The sequence below is a fragment of the Mastomys coucha genome, unplaced genomic scaffold (genome assembly GCF_008632895.1).
Source record: "Mastomys coucha isolate ucsf_1 unplaced genomic scaffold, UCSF_Mcou_1 pScaffold12, whole genome shotgun sequence".
NCBI lineage: Eukaryota > Metazoa > Chordata > Mammalia > Rodentia > Muridae > Mastomys > Mastomys coucha.
In genome coordinates this window covers 41,662,769-41,686,140 of record NW_022196894.1, presented here as the reverse complement: position 1 = coordinate 41,686,140, position 23,372 = coordinate 41,662,769, and the positions used below count along the sequence as shown (strand labels likewise).

Genomic DNA, 23,372 nt, shown 5'->3' with positions numbered 1-23,372 from the left:
TCATTATAAGGCACTGGTCCTGTGTTAAACTGGGATAGCAGCTCATATCTTAGGCAGGAACTAGAGGCCTTAAGACGCTTGGGAGAGCTGCTTCCACTAAGACCTACCCCACTAGGATGTCTTGGGAACTTCAAATACTAAGTCTTTAGTTCAATCCCGTCTCAAGCACCACTCATGTGCTACATGAGTGAACACAAGTAACAGAATGGGGCCTGTTCCTTGAAAACAGGACAGTTAAAAATGACTAGTTTATCTTGACTACCACTAATCATGTTACTAGAGTTTTGATGAGTTGGCCTAAAGATTTCCAGCCCTCATGTGCCTACGTAGCCAACAGCAAATTAGACATAAATGTTTCAAGCCTCCAGAGCATGCTTTACTCAGGATCCAGGTCTGAGGAGAAAAATCACTGCCACCCAGTTCTTGTCTATATACTCATCCTCGTAAAAACAAACAGATAAACAAACAAAACCATTCTGTTCTTTCTAGAGCCCTTTGCTATCATTTCTTAGCATCAGCACCAACCACACAACGTCACATTTCCCTGTCTTTATATTAACTTCCCTGTCTTTACTTGCTGCCCCTGCCCTGCCTACTTCAGGATTATGTCCCACAGTTAGGCTATGGCCAACTCTTCCCCAGCTGCACGTGCTCCTCCCATGTTTTCCAGTGAGCTTCGCATTCTTCAGCCAAGCTCTCCCCAAAACTTTAGCAGGATCTCTGGCTTACTGATTTCCATGAAACTGTGGAACTACTGAGAGGGCACAGGACCCTTAGCTGGGAATGACAAACCTGTCCAGGGACTCTAAAGTATGAGATCAAACAGAAAGCAACCTCACAGGAAGTGACTTTATGGGAAAGCTACAGGCTAACTCACTGCTTTTTGCTTTTCTCTTTCTTTCTTTATTTTTGTTTTTATTTTTTATTTTTTTGGTTTTTCAAGACAGGGTTTCTCTGTGTAGCCCTGGCAGTCCTGGAACTCACTCTGTAGACCAGGGTAGCCTCGAACTCAGAAATCCACCTGCCTCTGCCTCCCAAGTGCAGGGATTAAAGGCACGTACCACCATTGCCCAGCTGCTTTTTTCTTTTAAAACACTTAAGAGGTGCTACTTCAGCATTTACTCCACACCTGCCATTGTGTTTCAGTTTGGGAGTTTTAAACAAAGTTTAATATTTACTTTTGGAAGGTAATAGGGAAATGGAAAACAGAAATAAAAGATGGGCCAGTAGGATGCCTCTGCTATGTAAAGGCACTCAACCTGCAAGCCTAAAAAGCTGAATTCTACTCTCAGAACCCCCAAAAGGAGAGAACTGACTTCACAAAACCGTCCTCAGTGCTGGCTTGTTTTCTGCTGCTGTGATAATGTCACAACTGAAAGCACAGGGGAAAGGGCTTCCTTAGCTTACTCATGACAGTCTGTCATGGAGAGGAGCCAAGGCAGGAACCTGGAGGTAGGAGTTGAAGCAGAGAACATGGAGGGATGCTACCAGTCGGCTTCCTTCCACATTCACTTTCAGCTCCCTTTCTTATCAGCCCAGGCACACCTACCTAGGCATGGCAATGCCCTTAGTAGGATGGGCCCTCCTACATCAATCAACAATCAAGAAAAGGCCTCATAGACATGCCCACAGGTCATCTGATGAAGGCAATTCTTCAAGGTGTGTAAGGTTGACAACAAAACTAACCAGGTCATTCTCTGACTTTTATACGAATGTCCACCTCCACATACCATGCACACACACAATAATAATAATAAATAAAAAATGATAAAAGACCAATAAAATATAAATAAACGTATGCTAGACTTCTTGGAAATATATTACTTGGCGAGAATTCTTTTTCTATTCAGGATATCAGTTAAATTCCCGTTTAGATCAACACACAGGGTTGTAATACCTCATCAGGAGAAACTATGAACAACATAAATCAAGCCCTTATTCCATCTGTATCACTTCAAATGAGGACATGTTTTCAACTCAAACGTACATAAGAAGAGGAGGGAGGACAGACTTGGTGTACAAAGGGTTTGCCTTCACCCATAACAAGGGGACACACAGAGGCCAAGCTGAGGGGCTGCTTTCCTTTTTCCCATCATTATTTGCTTCTCTATCTTACAGAATATACCATCTCCAAATATTTTTTAGATTTAAGTGTATAAGTATATCGCCTCCATGGATATATGTGCACCATGAGAGTGCCTGGTGCCCAAGGACCTCAGAAGTAGAGAATGGATCCCCTGGAATAGGAATTAAGGATCACGGAGAACTACCATGTAGATCCTGGGAGCCCAACTCAGGTCCTCCGAAAGCACAAGTACTCTTAACCACTAAGCTAGTTCTCTAGCCCCAGGACACAGCAGCTTTGTTAATATGTGCCACTATCAAAAGGAAATATCCTGAGCTTATTTACCATATTCACTAAGATTTTCCTCTTGAGCTGGGGATGTAGTTCAGTGGTAGAGATCTTACATTGGCATGTGCAAGATCCTGGGTTCAAGTCCTAGATCACAGAAATAAAAATAGAAGGGGAGCAAATTCCTCCTGGTTGACTCAGTGAAACAATCTATATACAGCTGTATTTAATCTCTCATCTCCTGGGTCATATATATTTTATGGTGAAATAGTACAAACATAATCTAACTTGATAATTAATATTACTTCTTTATAAATATTTTTTGGAATTTTTATTTTATGTGTATAGCTGCTTTGCTTACATGTATGTCTGTGTACCATTTGAGCCTAACCCAGGTCTTGTGGAAAAGCAGACAGTATTCTTTCTTAATGACTGACCATCTCTCCAGATCATTTCCTTGGATTTTTATGTCACTCTTGTTATAAAGTTCAAAGTAACTTGTATACACTATTACATTTTTAATTGTCTGGTTATTTGTTTGTTTATTGGTGCTAGAGATTAAACCCAGGACTATGCACATAAGGAATAACATATAACCGGGCTACACCTCTAGCCCTCTATTGTTCTATATGTGCTATTTTATTCATTCTTAGATCATTATGATAAAATAGAAATTGTAACCATTCTTGTGATTCAACTCACTGAATTAAAACTTTAGGTAGAAATTGCTGGATAATTGAATTCACAAAGTAAAGCATTGGTGTTAACCCCAAGGCCAAAACTCAAACATTCTGGCATCCGGGTGATGTCTCTAATCTATAGGTAATTAATTAATCTATCCTAACAGTGAAGGGGTACACTCTCTGCTTTGAAATTGAATGAAAACTACATATAGCCTACTATGATATGACATCTCTGGAAACTTAACTGAGTGTGGGAGATCAAAATTAGAGCCTATAAAGTCAGTATGTCCCTTTGCTGTCCCAGGGCTGAGACCCTGGGAGCAGAGGGCAGGATTCCAGGGTGTGGTGTGAGCCTGACTGCAGCAAAAGCTAACAACAGCTCCATGACAGATGCCTGGAGCCCTGCTTTTTTGAAATAAACTTGCATTTGGGATTTTCCCTCTGCTTGCTCAAAGGCAATCTTATTAAAACTTAGATTAAAAAATAAAGAGTGAATCAAGGATCGCTGCTTAGTTATTCTTTATCCATAATAAATATTACTTAGTTAAACATGAGTCTGATAAATGTCTTGAAGACGACTCTGGTAAAAGGAATGTGCTCCCAGTCCTCTCATTTAACTTAGAAGGGACAAGAAGAAGTGTCATGCTTCCACAGATAGCATCTATTTGTTCCCTTCACTCTGGTATTTGTCATTTTTCTTACTGCTGAGACAATTCTTGGCAAAAGCAATTTAAGGGAGGGTTTGCCTGGGCTCTAGGTTCAAGGGCGCAGTCTATCATGGCTGGGAAAGGAGGCCAGGTACAAGGGTCTAGCAGAAGTTACAGTTTGAAGTCAACCACATGGTATCCACAGTCAGGAGGCAGAGAGGGATGAATGCTGATCTACACTGGCTTTCTCTTTTTTATGTGGTCTGGTACTGTTCACATTTCCAGTGGGTCTTCCCTCCTCCAGTAAACATCTTTGCAAAGTCCCTCACAGGTGTGTCTCCTAATTCATCCTAAATCCAGGCAAGATGATGAGGATTAAAGGTCATCCTCAAATCCCCAGTACATTGCCTGCTGCTCCTGTCTCTCCTGACAGTCTAGAGCTATAATGGTGCTTGTGATGGTTTGTATAAACTCAGCCCAGGGAGCGGCACCATTAGAAGGTGTGGCCCTGTTGGGATAGGTGTGTCACTGTGGGTATGGGCTATAATACCCTCATCCTAGCTGCCTGGAAGCCAGTATCCTGTTAGCAGATGAAGATGTAGAACTCTCAGCTCCTCTTACACATGCTGCCATGTTCCTGCCTTGATGATAACGGACTAAACCTCTTAACCTGTAAGCTGGCCCCAATTAAATGTTGTCCTTGCAAGAGTTGCCTTGGTCATGGTGTCTATTCACAGCAGTAAAATGCTAACTAAGACAGAAGTTGGTACTAGGGAGTAGGGTATTGCTGTGAAAGGCCTAACCATTGTGCATTTGAGGGCTTTGGATATGGAAAGCAGTAGAATCCTTTAAGTGGGGCTTAATGGGCTATCTTAGTAGGAATAAGGAAGACTTTGTTGCTGAAAGTGACTTGAACTGTGCAGACCTGGCCCATGAAGTGTCAGTGGAGAACAATTTCAGTATGTTTCGTAGAGACTGTTGTGGTATTTGTGTGAAGAATGTGGCTGCTTTTTGCCATTGTCTGAGGAGTCTGCCTGAGGCTAAGGTGAAGAGATTTAGATTAATTGCTTTGACAAAGGAAATCTCAAAACAGTCTGGTATAAATTCTTTTGTGTGGTTACTAAAGTTCATTTTTATGAAGAGTGTTTTAATGAAAAGGAACAAGCTGAGAAATGAAAAATATAAAATATGTGGTTTGGGTATTAAAGGGGTACCAGGAAGTGAAATGGTGCTGAACTTGTGTTCAAGGATATTACATTGAATTAAGGAGTAGTGACCTTGGGGAAAGATCCCACCAGGCATGGTGCTACACACTTTTAATCCCAGGAGATTAAATCCTCAGAGACATACATGCAGATCTCTGAGTTCATGGTCAATCTACAGAGCAAGATCTAGCACAGCCAAGCTTAGGCAGTGAAGGAGATGGAAAGCAGAAAGCTGGTGATAATGTAATAGAACAAAGGGGCCATGTTGCCTTGGTCATGGGTGTCTGTTCACAGCAGTAAAACGCTAAGACAGTGCTCTAGCCCCTTGCTCTTAAAGGCACACTTGAGGTGGAAGAACAATGCATTCTGTTTAAGCCAGTTTTACTAGCCAGGTAATTAACATGACCTCTTTCCATTTCTTTGTTTTTGTTTTGTTTTTCTTTTTGGTTTTTTGGTTTTTTTTTTTCTTTTTCAAGACAGGGTTTCTCTGTGTAGCCCTGGCTGTAATAGAACTCACTCTGTAGACCAGGCTGGCTTTGAACTCTGAAATCTGCCGGTCTCTGCCTCCCAAGTGCTGGGATTAAAGGTGTGTGCTATCACTGCCGGTCCCTTTCTTTCTTAATACATTTGTTTCTGTATCGGATTTTGGTTGTTGATGGTGTCCATATAATCACATGTTCTCCCTGTAGCTTTTACCATCTGTTTATTACAGGCTTGATATGGTAAATGAACCAGAGAAAATCATGATGGGGATGGGGATGAACTGTACCTAAGTTTGTAGCTATAATAATTCTTCAAATACAATTCTACAATGTGAGAAGTTTTAAAGTGAAATGCTGTCTTCCCCCTAAAATCTTCCACAAGACAGCATTTGGTTTTTAAGGTTTCCACTAGAGGGAAGAAATGACAACCCACCCTGCTAAATTTATTACCTGCACTGGAGTTGCCCTCGTTTTGCTGGCAAGAAAAGCTCTTCCCTGAAGTGTAATCACACCGCTGTCACTGTGGATGATTGACACTACATGGAACTGCAATTTGCTATCTAATCTTCATTGTAATTCTAACCCTGTCACTAGAGATGCTTGTTCTGATTAATGAAGTGGGTAACTCATCAAAATTCCTTAGCTAGTTCCCTTTTGTCAGAAAGCTCAGTGATAATTGCATCAAAATTCTCTGTCATGGAAAGTAAACAATGAATTGTAAAGAGGACAAAAATGTCAACAAGTTTACAATTTATTTTTGCTGAATGGAACTAACTGTGGTGCAACCCGTGGTCTAGGGGACTTGGCTGAGGTTCAAATGTCAGGGAGAAGGTTGCCCTCCCACAAACACCCTAGGGACTTCTTTCTGCTCCCATTCTGAAAGGAACAGACATCCCACACTGCAACTGGAGGAAATCTTCCTTGCCACGTTTTCCTTTGGGAAGGCACAGCAGGAGCTACAAAGAACCTGGGCCTTGAAAAGGCTCTTTTCCCACAGCAACATTAGTCTGCAGCAGGGACCCGGCTTACAGTCTAGAAGGGAGAAGTGCCCAGTGCCCAGTGCCCAATCCTGCTCCTCTGTTCATTGGTTTGCCTCCCCACCCCTGAAAGAAAAGGAATCATGACTCCGCCCTCCCCACCAATTATCTAGATCCCTTAACTGACTTATCAGGTTTCCAGGACAGAGTGATAAGCCACTCGCTGTCAGAATCCATGGAAAACTCTGGAGGCCTGAATGCCTCTACCAGGAGACACTTCTATGTTCAGTTTCATTCTTTCTTCTTTTATACTTATTTATTTTTTTTACAACCCTTGGTTTTAGATTTAATAAGCATATCCAAAAGCACAGCAAAAGAATAAGCCTTTACCCAGCTTTACAACTTAACAAGACGACTGAGAATCAGAGGCTTCATCTGTCTTCCTACACCTTTTCCTCACCTGCAGAGTATAAACTCCCAGATATTAGACACTGTAACATTTTATCCATAAATGTTTCAACATGTATAGATAACATAAAGACGTTTGGTAAAATCTGAATGCTGTTAGGAAGTTCCCATAACAATATATATTGTATTTATTGAATAGTTTATTCTGTGTTGTAGACTTTCAGAAAGTCACTGGTTAGTCTTACACTAATGGAGCTTATTGCCTGATCACTGTAGAACAGGGCTCCTTTCCCAGCCTAGCCTGAACTAGAACTCAAGATGTCTTTATGAAGGCTGACCATCACTCCCCACGGCCTTCTCTTTTCCTTTGAGATACTCTCATAGCTCCATTAGTCCCTACTTTCTGCTTCACCTTCTCCCGGGTACTTACACACATAAACTATGCTGGGAATACATTTTACCTCAGAGAACAGCAGACAAATGCTTGTTTCAGCTCCAGGGTAGTTTAACAGTAACACAGTGAGTGATGTCACTGTCCTCACCTAAGGAGATTTTTATAAATATTCACCAGAAATGTCTCGTGTTTAAGAAAAAAATTATTCTATTCTGTAAATTCTTAGAGAATGGCCTGAATTTATGCAATAGGCTTTCCCCTTATTTTATTTTGGTTTTTGGTTTTTGGTTTTTGGAGAGAGAGAGTCTCTCTGCGTAGCTTTGGCTGTCCTGGAACTTGCTCTATAGACCAGGCTAGCCTTAAAATCAGAGATCCACCTGCCTCTGCCTCCTGAGTGTTAGGATTAAAGGTGTGTGCTACACCACTGCTTGGCTTTCTCCTTAATTCCTTTTTTTGTTTTTTTTTGTTTTTTTGTTTTTGTTTTGTTTTTTTTGAGACAGGGTTTCTCTGTGTAGCCCTGGCTGTCCTGGAACTCACTCTGTAGACTAGGCTATCCTCGAACTCCACCTGCCCCTGCCTCCCAAGTGCTGGGATTAAAGGTGTGCGCCACCATTGTCCGGCTCTCCTTAATTCTTAAAAACAGATTTCAATCAGTATCTTCTTACAACAAAACAAACAACAACAAGCACACTGAAGATTAGGTATTGGTAGATTATCTGCCGAGACTGTGTGAGGCTTTGGCTTACCATCCAACATTGGAAACAAACACTTTTGAAGAATAGGAACCTCTTACAGTGCTTTGGAAGGACGGACACTGGCTCTAAGCTCTGGACCTCTCATGAGAATGGACAATTTGGGTTATTCATAAGGTGAGACAAAAACCAACCAAACAACCAAACAACAAGAAAGAAACCTCCTGGTAAATTTTAGTGGGGATTTTCTATAAAGTTGATACATAGAAGTGAGCCATACCTCAAGCATGTCAAAACTATCTTCCATAGAGTGCCTTTGGCAATAACCTAGAGGCAGAGGCTCGCCAGGCTCGCCAGGCTCGCCAGGCTCGCACTGCACACATTTTGCAGCTCTCTCTCTGCACTTTAATTTTCAAAGAGGCCCCCTCCCTGGCAAGGCAGAGAGGACAGTGGCTGTGTCACTCCAGAAATGGCTTTACTTCACTGCTCTGCAGGCCTTCTGATACTAGCAAGATCTTTGGAAAGGAACCATGCTGTATAAATGAGGCACTTAACTACAGTTTCCAGCATCCTGGCAGGAAAAAAAATATATAGGTTTTTCCCCCCATATATCACCATGCTTTCTTGGTCTAGTTTAGGATGGATTTTTGGAAGGCTCTAAGCCACAGGCATAATATTAACAATGATTCCTGTGGGTCATTATTATTTTACCCTCTAGCAGAAAAACCTAACCAAATAAGCCAATCAAAACCTTCTCCCCAGAGAAGGCAGATTTAGGCTAATAGCACCCCATTCCCATTGTTCTCTGAGACTTTCCCAAACAGAAGGGATCACAGAGTTTCTAATCTTATTAAACAAAAACGTATTTCAGAATAGAGAATTAAGAAGGCACTTTCCAAACAGTGTTAAGAATTTCATGGTTAATCCCATGTTGTTTCTGCTAATTAGCTATGACACGTGAATTGCTGAATCTCCCAGAGAGATTTCACTGCCAGATCAAAGAGGAAATAGGAGAGGCTCTACTGGAGGAAAGTTGCTATCTAAAACCAAGCTTCTGACACAGTGAAGGGGAAAGCTGAGGAGATGGGGAAGAGGATGTAAGCTGAATGCCTGTGCTAACAGCAGAGCCCAGCTCCTCTCAGGAGTTTGTTCATTATGTGGCCACTAGCACTGGAGCAGCTGAGGCAAGAGGCCTGCTTTCAGTCCACGCCCAGCCTAGGTTACACAGCAAGCCTTGGGCTAGTCTGGGCTACCCTAGGAAATCTGTCTAGAAAAAAAAAAAAAAAGCAGACTAACTAAATAAATGGCTAAATGAGATGTTAAGAATTTATAGGTACAATAAAAATCCAAAATCAAAGCACAAGAAATGATAGACCTAAACAGGAGCAACTTCTAGAAAGAGATTTCCCTGATAATATTCTATATGAGTATCTCTATCAGGACTGTGCTGTGAAATATTCTGAGCACACAAGCTGTTATCTGGCCCTGACGTGAGTCACTGGGCATTCCTCTAATTCACCTGTGGCCAGTGAAGGCAGCTTTGGGCTCCTTTAGAACTGGGCAGGAATGAGGAACCAGACCTGTGCTGAAATTTACTGAAGACGAGCCTATTTCCAGCCATGTCTATGTAAAAGTATGAGGAGTCAGGTAGGCAGATCTTACTGGATTTTAGACATTTACTACAGAAATTGAAAGAGGGTTGAGATCCATATCATAATAAACAATGCAATCATACTGAAGGGGAGAGATGAACTTAAGTAATGTTGGAAAAATAATATTTTGACTGAAAATTATAAGGCTAAAAGTAAAACTACTTCCTGATTCTCCTAGTCCTCCTCCCCAGTGTTGAGAGCATAGGTATGCCCTGTCACACCCAGTTCCCTATCACACTCAGCTCTTAGATTAGCAATTCTCAACCGACTTTTATAGCAAAGTAGGATCAAAGTACAAGTCAATAGAATGCAGATAAATAAGCCAGCTTTCTTATTGTCAAGGGAAAGTGCTACAAATGTAGAGGGGGGACCTAGACTACATAAAAAATGTCATTATGAATTCACAATGACAATACAAATTCAGACAGTTCAAATACAAATTACAAATAAGGGAAGGGGAGGGGTAATACAACTCCCATCCCTGTACTGTTGTACTGGAATTAGAGGTATTACATTATGGTGTGTGTGTGTGTGTGTGTGTGTGTGTGTGTGTATATATATATTCAGTATGATTGCATATATATATGGTAAGAGAGACAGAGAGACAGAGAGAGAGGGATGGGGGGAGAGAAAAGACAGATATAAACAGGAAGTATATTTCCTACTTCTATGTGCTAAGAAGAACACAATGGGTATAAAAACAATGGCCCTCCAGAAGCAGTGCCCACAGTAGTCTTAATTTGTTTCTAAAGACCATTCTCCCATAAAAGGAACCAGGATTTTTTGACTACAGCACTATGGCAGAGAAAATGCAAGTGAACCTGGAGTATCTTGTGATGCTATTAAAAATGCCTGAAAAAGAATGGATGTATGCTCAAAGGCAAAGAAGGCCACCTGAAAGCTATTTCAAAGGCCAAAGATGGGACATTTTGAGCTACAAAATAAACAATAGTATAACCCAGAGAAAAATCAAAATCAATGAGTCCCTACTGAATAAAATCAATCATTACACAAACCAATAAGCAAATAAGCAAGAGAAGGGCCAGTTCTTTCTTGTAGAATTTAAGACAATACATACAGGAGCAATAGGGGGAAACACAAAACCAGCACTAGGCAAATAGCACACTAACAGGACTGTAGGCAGGATCTACCATGAGATGCTCCAACTGCTGAGTGACAGGGCAACAACAGGACATTCACATATGTTTACAATCTCTCCTGTCAATTATGTAAGGATAATAGTGACTAATGGAGGAACTCAGGAGACACATGTTAGATTAAGTGCTCAACAATTATCTACTGCTTGACAAGTAGGGAAAGGCACCATATCATTCTTCATGGTATCCTTACTGAAAATCTCATTCCAAGCAAGAGACATGAGACACCCTAAACTGAGAAAGATGTCATAAAATGTCTAACCAGTTCTCTTAAACAAACCACCAAAGCAAGCAAGCAAGCAAGCAAGCAAACAAACAAACAAATAAAACAAGTTTATGAGTGCAAGAAAAGACCAAAGCTCTGTCACATAATGAGGAAACTAAGAAGCGCATCACCAATTCCAGGTATGAGTCCTAGGATAGGAAAAGAGTGTCAGTGGAAATGTGAGTGACTTTATAACATGGTCTTTCTCAGTGGTACCAATTTCTTAGATTGATCACAAGACTTGCTAAACACTGGGAAGGCTGGTGGCAGGGATTCAAATACTGTCTAGATAATTTTTGTATGTATTCTGAACACCGAAAGCAATCTTCAAAATAGAACCTTAAACATCACAATGTATGAGCAAAAAAAAAAAAAAAAAAAAAAAAATCAAGTGTAATCTGTGGCAAAACAAGGACCATTTATTCAAATGTTGTCACATTTCTAAACATACTGACATGTCCTTTTCAAGTAAAGCAACCAGATTTAAAGGGGCTACTACTGTTGCTACTGTTAACTCTGCAATTCCATCTAAAACATTCAGTATATCTACAATACATAGGATGTTTACTGTAGAATAGAATCCACTGCAGTTTTTAAATTTTTAGGAAATACATGTCTTACTTCTGCCTGGTTGCTAAGCTATCATGGCATGCTTTCCTTGTGCCTTTTCAAGATGCCCATGACTATAAATTATTTCCCTATTTTCTTTTATTATTTTATGAGTTTATGTCTGTCTTAGCATTTTGACTGCTGTGCAGAGACACCATGACCAAGGCAACTCTTAGAAAGAAAACATTTAATTGTGGCTGTCTTACAGTTTCAGAGGTTTAGTTCATTATCAAGGCAGGAAGCATGGCAGCATCCAGGCAGACATGGTGCTGGAGGAGCCAAGAGTTCTCTATCTTTATCCAAAGGCAGCCAGGAAAAGACTGTCTTCCCACAGGCAGCCAGGAGCAGTTAGGAGCCAGTGACTCTCTTCCACTTCTGGGAAAAGCCTGACCAAAGAAAGCCTTAAAGTCCATGTACACAGTGACACACTTCTTCCAAAAGGCCATACCTATTCAAACAAGGCCACAAGTCTTAATAGTGCCATTCCCACGGGCCAAGCATATTCAAACCACTACAATATCTACATACCACTTCCATGCCTGGTGCCTGTGAAGCACAGAAGAGGGTGTGGGCTCCCCTGGAACTAGAGTTACAGAGTTGTGCACCACCATGTGGTGCTGAGAATTAAAGTTGGACCTCTGATAGAGCGGTCCATGCTGTTAAATACTGAGGCATCGCTCCAGTTACCCCCCCCCCCCGTGTGTGTGTGTATGTGTGTGTGTGTGTGTGTGTGTGTGTGCATGTGTAGCTCTGGCTGTCTTAGAATTCAATATGTGAACCAGCTTGGCCTCACACTCAGGGATCAACCTTCCTCTGCTACCCAAGTGTTGGGATTAAAGGCATGAGGCACCATGCCTGGCCCATTTTCTACTTTTTTATTAGGAATCTTTACTGTTGTTATAGAAACACCTACTAATTACATATATCTCTTGAAGGATACAGAATCTAAGAGTTAAGTCTTTCTCAAAATATTAATCCAAACCCTTCACTTCCTTCTACTTCTGAAACTAAAAGTGATTAAAAATTTAATATTGTAATAATGATAATTTCCTACCCATCCATCAAGGATGTCGCCATGAAATATGCCCATCTTTTAATAACTCATGTTGACTACTTTTTTCCTTTTATCTTAGTTGTCCATATCACATCCACATTCCTGTTACTGATTTCCAGGGCCTTTATACGTCTACTCCTACATTTGTCAAGCTCCTTTAGTATCTCCCTACACTCCTTTTTCTCTTGTTAGATCCAGGCACTTATGTATTCATTCTATTAACTTTCATGAATTTTAGCAATGCCTGAGGCCCTAGTTTAGGTGTTATGGAGGATAAAAAATATACATATTTATTTTTTCTCATCCAATGATCTCATTTACAAATCTGCCAAGTATTTTATATGTTATAATTCCTAACTCATATTTTAATCAATTGCCCTTCATTGAAAAAGTTGCCTAAATAACCTGAGAAGCTGTTAAGGTTTGACCCTGAAATGTCCCTGGAGGCTCATGTTTTGCATGTTTGGTTCATAGCAGGTAATACTATTTTGGGAAAGCCTAGAAATTTTGGGAGTTGGGGCATAGGTAGAGAAATGTCAGTAGGGGTAGGATGTTGAGGGTATATCTCTGGCCATTTTCTAGCTGGCTCCGATTCCTGTGTGCTGTGCTGTGAACTCCTGTCTTCTACCAAATGCTCCCGCCGCCATGATGTTCTACTAGTGCCTGGGGTCATGAACTGAGCCCTCTGAAACCATCATCCAAAATTAAGCTTCCTTTAACTAAAATTAAAAATTTAAAAGCTTTAGAAAATCATTAGTTATTGTTTCTATAAAAGTTCCTCTAAATAAAGTAAAGGAAAAGAAAAATAAAAAGTAGCTAGGTCATTAGCAAGAGAGGAAGAAACAAGTTATCATTTGGTTTTCAAATGCCAGAAGGCAAGTGACTTGTTCTTACGCCATCTACATAACCCAGGTAGGCTGTCCTTGACACTGTCAAAGCAGAAGCCCAGTGCTCAAATACCACCAAAGAGCAGAGTTAAAAGCTAGTCTAAAGAAGTTATTCAGAGGGGATCCTCAGCATGGCCTCAGACTCACCCATAGCACCATAGCACCACAGCACGGAAGAACATCTCCATCGGGGACCTGATGCACTGACCTGTACACAGGCAGCAGGAGGCAGGGGACAAATGCTGGGCCTGATTTACATATTTAAGATGAATTCTCTAGACTTAGGATTCATATTCTCACTCTCCCTTTCTTCCTCTCTCCCTCCCCTTTCTCCATCCCTCCCTCCTTCTTACTTTTTGAGATATGGTCTTACCATGGAGCACCAATTATGCTTGAACTCACTATGTAGCCAAAGCTGGCCTTGAACTTGTGGTGATCCTTCTGCCTCAGCCTCAGGTGAGTCAGGCTGACAGGTGTGACCCACCATACCTAGTGTACTTTATCCCATCTCTGATGGAGTGTCCTGTCATTCATGCTACACGATGCTGAATAGAGGGGCACTGAAATTCTCACCTGCTGATTTTCCTTGAAAGCCTGGATTAGTATCTCCCTCAGTTTTCTTTTTCTTTCTTTTGCAACTTTTTCCTCATCCAGATGTATGTGAGCACTTTCCATCATTTTCCCCTCTGGATTCCTCTGAGAAATTTCTTCTTGCCTTTTTTTTTCTCTATTAGTAACAATGTAAAAATAGTTATTACATTTACAAATGAGTAGTTATAGCCTACTACATTGGAATGAATGAACACTAAATATTCCAGAATAGGGTGACTTTTTAAAAAAGAAAAACAAACTTAGTTATTTTGTAATATATAAACAAAATAAATTATATACTTTGACAAATAGCCCAGTAAATGTTTTAATGAAGCATTTTTATTGACATTACTACTAGGCTATACTTTTATCAAAGTTTGTCAATTGATATCTATAAAGTTTTCTCTCTCTCTCTCTTTCTCTCTCTCTCTCTCTCTCTCTCTCCCTCTCTTCCCTATCCCCAAGTATACTCTTACACACATATACATACAAAGAGACACAGACAGAGAGGCAGAGAGACAGAGACAGAGAGGCAGAGAGAGAGAGAGACAAAGACAGAGAGACAGAGAGGTAGAGAAAGAGGGGGGATATACATATGCCACAACTTGTATGGTGTGTGAGTCACAGGACAACTTTTGAGAATTGATTCCCTGCCACCTTGTTTTGAGGCAGGGTTTCTCTTGTTTCTGCCACTGCGTTTCTTAGTTAGGTATCCATCCATCCTGCCTTGGCTACCCATCCTGCTGAAGGAGTGCTAGGATTAGAAAAGAGTAGGATTAGGTTTTTTCCTATCAAATACTATCAACCTTGTGTTTGAGGCAAGGAATAAATCTTTGTATCTCCCCCATCTTATAAGACTTGCAAATGTTTTAATCCTTCTTCCCACCTGGTAAAGCCTTAGTTTACACTAAAGTCCATTCTCTATTCTAGGACTTTGACCTGGACCACTGATCCTGTTCCCTGAGCAGTGACTCCTTTCCCCTCCTCCTTCATACTAATTCTCTTCAGACTAACCAGCTGAAAAAGACTGTGAGGCTGGACCACAGCCAATGGGGAAAAGACACACCACCACCTGAGCTAGAATAAAATTCTACTTCCTGTTCAGTGAGGTACTTCCAAGCCTTTCTTGAGCAAGGGTAAGGTCTGTCTTGCCTAGGCACTTCAACTGGCATGGCAGTCTCTTTCTTTACAAACCAGAACAACTTTTAACCGCACTAGGCTTTTTAGTTGCCTCTGGGGATTGAACTCAGGTTGTCAGGCTTGTGAAACAAGCACTTTTCTCCGTGAGCCATCTCCCCACTCTGTATCTCTTCTTATTAGAGGGCCATAAGTAAAGAAGGAATGAGATTCCCATCATGGGCTTTTACAGGCTTTCTAGGAAAGAGAAAATGGAATCTATAGCATCCTCCTATCCTCCATGCCGTAGGAGCTCTCTCACTTACTAACTCAAGGGGCCGTATAGATTCCCCTTTTTTGTTTGTTTGTTTGTTTGTTTGTTTGAGACTGTCTCATGTAGCCCAAGCTGTCCTTGAACTCCTGGTCCTCCTTTCTCCACTTCCCAAATGGGGAATGACAAATCATGTGCCACTACTTTTTTGTGGTACCAGGGATCAAGCCCAGAGTTTTGTGCATGTTGGGCAAACACTCTACCAACTGAACTATACCCGCAGTTCCCAATATTGTCTTTTTATTGGTACTAATTACAGATAAATGCACATAAAGCATTAATGATGTGAACCAAACGGTGAAGAATCGGCTATGAAAGTTCGGGCAGTCACCTAGGCTTTCAGGAGCTTTACAGTTGTAGAAATTCAAGTAAAGAGGAATCTAGAATACAGACAGTGTGTCATTCATCTTTACTTATATAGGAGGCAGGCACTGTTATGCCTAATTATTGGTGATACTAGACTGCTTCACTGGGTTAAGGTTGATCATCTGCTGTTAATCCATTGCTTATTTGATTTTCATAATTATTTTTACTTATGTTCCTGTGTGGATGGTGCCCTCAAAGCTCCTCTGGAGCTGAGGTTGTAGTGGTTGGGAAGCATCTGCGTGAGGGTACTGGGAACTGAACTCCCGTCTTCCGGAAGACCAAGAAATACACTTAACTACTGAGCTGTCCCTCTACCCCACAGCTAGTGGTGTTTTCTTATTGTAATTAATAAACCACTTTATGAAGTAAAGCAGATTCAGGATAACTTAGAAATGAGCCAAACAAGCCCTATCAACATGTCATGGGGGCATGAATTTAGTACAACTCTAGGACTTAGGCTGGAACTAGTGGCAGACTGCAAACACAAGGCCCTCAGTGAGACTACAAGTACCACAAGCCAATAAATAAACACGGAGTACAGTTCTAGAACAGTGATCTGTGTCTTAAAATAACATCCATCATGAAAATAATATCTGATTAATTGTGAATATTGGAGAGGTAGAAGAGCCATTCATATTTCCATATAGAAATAAACAATAACATGTCAATCCTGCTTCATTATATAATCACTGTATTAATTTTATAACATTTATTATTTATTACTATTAATAATGCTATTTTAGTTATTACTGAATAAAAGTCTTTGCATTTCTGATCAGTTCTTAGGGCAATTTTCCTAGAATTAGAATTCCTAAGTCAAAGGAAAAGACCACTTGATGACTCTTGTTATTATCCAATCGCTGTCTGAAAGTTCAAACCAGTTCATCAACCTAGAAGCAGAGTTTGTTATCTGTGTCACTATAAGCACAGGTAAGACTGAGTGCCCACTGTGAACTCAACAGAGCGTTCTGCTACCATCAAATGGTACTTGTTTTCACGATTTATTTTAGGTCAGCCTATTTTTTTCAAGGCCTGGGAGCAATCTGAAAAGCAGGGTTGACCTCAGTGAGAACTCACTAAAACACTGGTGATTGCTTTCTGAAAAGAGCAGCATTTGGAGGAGGCCTGAGCCCAGCACTTGAGGGAGTGAAGCACAAGTCCACTGCTGAGCTGTTTGAAATTGGGCAGAATGAGAGCAATCAAGAACACGGGGGAAAGCCGCGTGGCCTGATGGGGGTGAAAGGATTACCTAATAAGTCTTTCTGGCTTGGCGTTTTAGAGACTTCAGTCACGTTGCTGGAAGATTTTTGCTGTTCATGCATCAGTGCTATTTCTCAGAATAAATACATTAGTTATTTCACCTGTGAAGCTCATTTTCCACATGAGGATGGATAAGGGACTACATCCTGTGAGGGCTACTGTCATTTTCCTCTTATGTCAGGTATTCTTCTTTATCAGTAGTCAGGCAGTGACTTGCTGTATGATTATCAGCAAATAAGACCCAAGCACAATTCACAGTAGGGAGGTGACACTTACTAACCACACAGAAGCAATAAGGAAATTTGTCCCACCTTTAACAAAATCTACACAACCAAAGAAATACAAACCAGTTATCACGATGCCTATTAAACATGAAAAAAAATACTGAAAATGACACATCCCAGTACAGAGAAGAGTGTGGTGCACTGGTCCACAGCTGGCGACACTGCCAACCAGTACAATTCATTTGCAAAATAATCTGGCAATGTTTCAAAAGTCACGAAAGATCTATACCACTTAATCCACTAATTACACTCATAAGAATATGTCCTAAAAATATAATTCAATGGCACGACAAGGTTCCAGGAGTAAAGACCATCAACTACACTATTATATTGGTAAATTTTTAAAAAGATGTATTTTATTTTTGATTCTGTGGATATGTGTGAGCCTGTGTGTGGGTTTGTGTGTGTAAGTGAAGTGCTTATGGAGGCCAGAAGAGGGCATCAGATTTCCTGGTGCTGGCATTAACAGGTGGATGTGACCCACCTAACGTAGGTTTTGGAAGACAAACTTAGAAAAACATTCAGTGCTTTGAACCACCGAGCCACCCCTTTAATCATGTTGGTAAACATTTTAAAAAGCCAAAATGCTCAGCAATATAGGACAAGGCCACCATATTATGGTACAGCTACTCAGTGGGATAAAACATACATCCCAGGACTCCAGGCAAGCTTGGTACCGCAGAATAACAAAGTAAATGTACTTGATGGTTGCAATGAAGTAGGCAAGGAGATCGTGACCAGAAGAAAACACAAAAAAGCAGAAGTCATCTGTTAAGATAGTGGAACAGTAGGTGTCTCACTCTTTTGTTTCTATTTGCAGTGACTGTACATTTCTAACACTTGAGCGTACTTCTGATACGTTTGCTTAACAGACATACTCCACACCACACAGCAATCACACTGGCTCACATTTTCCATGCTTCTTCCACGGTGTGCCTCCTTTCAAGTATCTCCCTCCGCAGCTTTACCATCTCTCTCTGAATCCCCTCCTTCTCTTTCTTGGCCAGCAGAGCCTTCCTTTTCTTCTCTGCTTGCACTAGACATTGAGCCTCCAAGAAGGCTGCTTTTTTCAGGGCACTTTCTATTCTCTGGGACTCCAGTTGTTTCTCACGTCTTAAGCGATTTTCTTTGACCTTTCAGAAATCACAAGTAGAATGCACAGGCGGACACTTAGGACACATTTTGAAGTTCAGAATACAACCAATTTGAAACTTTCTTACCCAGAACCCCACTGCTTATTGGAAAAACAAAGCCGTTCACTTGATTCCTGAGTGAAAACAAGTGCAGAGTTCTACGAGCAGTTAGAGGAGAGGATGCTCCGCATCTGGGGATGAATTATAGGATGGATAAGCTAAGTGTGATGAAAGGCTCAGAGGCCACGTGTTGTTCTTATTCAGAAATGAGCTCCCATTCGGAAACTTATCCCATGTATATATGACCACTTCGCCCCTGGGCTCTGTACTTTAACAATCACTTAATAGGGATACATTACGGTAGCTACAATCTGAGGACAAGACCCATGCCTAGGGATCACTAACAGGCTCTATTCATTTGTGTCTTTATTTCAGTATACCAGCAATTGCGGCCACAGCTGGAAACCAAAAACAAGACCTTTGTAGATAATTCTCAATATGCACATTCTTTTCTTTCAATGCTAATTCTTCAGAGGCTGGCCCCTCTCTCAACTTTACCTTTTTACCCTCTAGTTGTGGTAAGACTTACAGACAATGGCATATGTGTTATTGAGCCTTCCCACCTTCCTTTTGTCAACTCAGGATCCTACATCTTCCCATTTTTCCAACATTCCCATGGCTGGCTAGGTATACCTTAATGGTTCAAAACAGTGAATATTCATAATTTGTAATTAGAAATCTAGTGTTATAAAAAGATAGCATACATATGTAGATATTAGTGCTACTTCAGTCTTAGTACTTTGCCATATGATAATATGGCAAAGACATGGTCATTCTGAGTTCCCCAAACCCCCTTTCAAGACAGAGATCGCCTTTTCCTCTATTACCTACTATTCCTTTTGGAAGAAGGAAAGTTCCCATATGCCTTTCCAATTCAAAACAGCTGAACTAGATTTAATTCAGATCTGTCCTCCTTTTCAAATTATAATCACAAAATGAGTGAATTTTAGTTGTCTAGAAAAGAATTATCCTTATAATATCTAGCAGAATATTCATGATAATATATTAATGTCACCATTCAAAGACCAAATTGGAGCAAATGCAATCTACATATTTATAATCGGAAACACCACATTCACACTAATAAAGTTTAGTTCAGTTCTCAACTGGTCAAAATCTATTATTCTAATTTTGGTTATTTCTTAAATAAATTGTTTCCTACTCTCAGTTTATGAGAATTATTTTTCTTCTGAAGTTCTTGTATTTTATTTTTATTCTTCCTTACCAAACCACAGATGGCACCCTTTTTCATAATAAAGCCTAAGTCTTTATTTAAGCTTATTAAATGTGTTACACAAAGACTGCTTCCTGTTATCCATTTTAATTTTGTTTTTCCCTCCCACCTGCTTATGTCTCATCTCCATGGTAAGACGAGGATCCTTCTGCTGCCTCGCGCCTTGGTTTTCCTCCATCCCAAGCTCTTCTACCATCTCAGAAGCCACCACTTCTTTATGGAGCAGATGCTCTATAAACTTCTGAACAGTGGCACTCTCCTCCTCGTCCTCCAAATAGCCACATAGATCTGAAGTAGAAAAACAGCAAAGAGGGGAATTAAAAACTAATATTCATATTTACAGAAAAACTCAAACAATACATGGCTGAGATTGTTTCACAAGCAGGAACTAGTAGTGACAGCTGGGTGAGTGTGGCCTCCTAGCAGCCACACAGATAAAAGCACAAAGCTCCATCCACCGGGAGCTGCCTTCACCCGAGTCACTAAGTGCTTCTTCACAGCCAGAGTTTAAAGGCATTACTTTAACCTAAACAATCTCAAAAACTCTCTTGCTTAAAAACAACCCTCAACTGATCCTAGGATATCGCTCAGTGGTATAGCTCTTTCTCTAGCATACAGTAGCCCTGGCTTTAATCCACTTTCTTCTACCAGATGCTAGAGAATGGCTATACTATGGGTACATTTTATGTGTCCATACTAAACTTTTCAGACTGCCATCCAAAGTGGGATGCAACCTTTACATACCACCAATCTGATGGGAGTGTCCCAGATCCTCCACATCCTTACCCAGGCTGGGCATGGTTAGTCTTAACTTTAAGCTATTTGAACAGCAGTGTAGTGTAACTCACTGTAGATTTAGTATTGTATAGTAGGTTTGCCTAGTGACCAAGGACTCTGACCAGTTAGACATTAAAGTAGTCTTCTAGCTCTCAGAACTCATGACTGATTCCCTAGTGGGGGATTTTGTAGTCCTAGCAGGAGGAACACCACCAGCTGGTTTCACCAAGGCTGACTTGAGTCAGGTATAGAAAGCTGCCCTACTATGTTACCCTATCCACAGCAGAAAACAAACAACAAAATCAAAAACCCCAAACCTTTGAGGTACAGTAGAAGACCCTTTACAAGTCTGTTATTTAATTTGTCTGGCATGAGCTTTGTACAAAAGAGGAAAAGAAAGGAAACATCCTGAGAAAAGAAATAGCCTCTCTTGTAAACAAAAATTAATCAAAGCCTAAGAAGCATTTTATAATTATAAAATGATATGTGAATGTTTAAGTGTGTTCTCTGTCAAAGTAAATAGTTATCTGATGAAATATGGACAAGAGACATTTTTAATTGCTACATAAATTATAGGCAAAATTATAAATAATGTAATATTTTAATTTTAAAAAGCAATAGGAACTTACTAACCAAGAATATAGCAAAGGGGATTTATACTCAATCAAGAAAAATTAAACTCACAAAGATAAACCAAACATACAATAAGCCAAATGTATCATTTATTATTTACAACAATAAAAAATACTTCTTAGAAACATTCATTAGATGTTAAAGCTTAGAAGCAGATAAGTTCTTACCATCAAACTTGTCATACTTCAGATGGCCGTGGGCGCCTGGCACAGGGGGGCTGCTCATCCTAGTGCTTTCCCCTTCTCCATCACTTGCTAACTCTTGTTTAAGTTTGTTGTCTAGCCACTCATTGACTAGCTCCTGAGCTATCAGTAGAACAAAATCATCTTTTAGTATTTCAATAGTTTACAGGCTTCCTCTATTTGCTGTTTTCATTCATTCATTTATTCATTCATTCATTCATTCATCATTCAGTGGTGCCTGAACACTCATTATGTGACAAATACAATTTTAGATACTAGGAATATAACAGGGAACAAAATTGAATAGAAAAATGTTAGTACCATGAATCTAACAGTCTAACCGAGGGAAAATGACAATTGAATACAACAAAAACAAAGCAGGGAAATGAGAAATGGAGACTGAGTGTCGTAGTTTTAAATTGGGGGGTCAAGTAGAAGATATCTGAGCAAAGGATGGTTTTAAGTAAACCATATGGAAATACAAAGCAATACTGTACCATGCAGAGGAAAGAAAGTTCAAAGGTCCTACTACATGAGTGTCTAGAGGGCCAGAGAAGTAACTAGGAGGGCAGTGTGGCTGGAGAAATGGGGGAGAGAGAGCGAGAGGAAGGTGGGGGAGGTATAACGGTGAGATAGAAGAGGTGATAAACCAGGCTGAAAGCCGTGTTTAGCAACAAGGTTGTGATCTTGCCCCTCATTTGAAATACAGCAATGTTGGACTGTCACAGTCAGGGGAAGCAATAACAGCATCCAGTGTGTCAAGGCTAGGATGCTGCTAAACACCCTCTTCATAAGACAGCCTGCCCATGACAAAGCTCTGGCCCCAAATGTCCTGAAGCTGAAACCCTTTTGTTTAGAGTCCTGATACCACTCTAGGTACTGTGTCTACCACTCTCAGTGTGAGAAGTCACAGGAGGGTTGTGAGAAAGAGATAACCAAATTGGAAGGTCAAGATGGTATTGGTGGCAACACTCTCTCTATATATAGTTCATGGGATGGGTCCAAACTGAAGGAACAAAGGTGAGAGTTGTAGGCAGAGTTGTCGACATACAGATGGTATCTTAAGCCTTAGAAGAGGATGACATTATCAGGTGAACAAAGCAGGTAGAGAAGAGTTCAAAAACTAAAAACCTGAGGAAATCTACCTTTTAGGAGTTGAGGAGAAAAGGTAGAACCAGGAGAGCTAAATAGGAAGGAGAGACCCTGAGTGTAAAGGAAGTCAGAGTGTAGATGTTAAAAGCCAACAGTCATTTCAGTGGCATTAGAAAATCTTCACAGAGGGCAGGAGAGATAGCCCAGTGGTTAAGGGCATTTCCTGCTATTGCAGAGGACCTGGGTCAGTTCTCAGGATCTACATGCCAGCTCACAACACCTAAACTCCAGTTCAGGAGATTGACATCAATTTTCTGGCCTCAGTTGGCAACCGCATGCTATGTGTACATGTAAATTCATGCAAGAATAAAAAAAAGCAAGCAAATAAATAAATAAGTGAAAAGTTATATGTAGCCTTCCGGTATCCATCTGCGGCCCAGAGCTAAGGCTGTCCCATAGCCTTCAGTATCCAAATTCCGCCCAGAGAAAGCTGTTCTCCTAGGAGTGCTGACACACCTAAGATTACAGGCTCACGTGCTCACAGGAGGGACAAGCTCCAGTCAGAGACAGCAAGACCAGCTAACACCAGATAGTGAGAGGCAAACAAAAGAACCTAAGCAACAGAGATCAAGGCTACTTGGCATCATCAGAATCTAGTTCTCCCACCACAGCAAGCCCTGGATACCCCAACACACCAGAAAAGCAAGACTCTGATTTAAAATCACATCTCATGATGATAGAGGACTTTAAGAAGGACATAAAGAGCTCCCTTAAAGAAATAGAGGAGAACACAGGTAAACAAGTAGTAGCCCTTAAAGAGAAAACACAAAAATCCCTAAAGAATTATA

General features: G+C 40.6%; 1 protein-coding gene across 3 annotated transcripts in view; it reads right to left on the bottom strand.

The window, feature by feature from the left end:
- Ccdc191 (coiled-coil domain containing 191) overlaps positions 1-23,372 on the bottom strand; it is a 71,899-nt gene that overhangs the window by 34,434 nt on the left and 14,093 nt on the right. For 2 of the 3 annotated variants that reach the window (XM_031363939.1, XM_031363937.1), the window contains exons 4-7: positions 21,418-21,555; positions 19,950-20,128; positions 18,323-18,546; positions 14,039-14,192 (exon numbers count right to left, since the gene is read on the bottom strand). In XM_031363939.1, coding sequence (XP_031219799.1) covers positions 14,039-14,192; positions 18,323-18,546; positions 19,950-20,128; positions 21,418-21,555 — 695 coding nt within the window. The remainder of the gene's footprint in view (positions 1-14,038; positions 14,193-18,322; positions 18,547-19,949; positions 20,129-21,417; positions 21,556-23,372) is intronic. The other variant, XM_031363940.1, reaches the window with a different exon arrangement.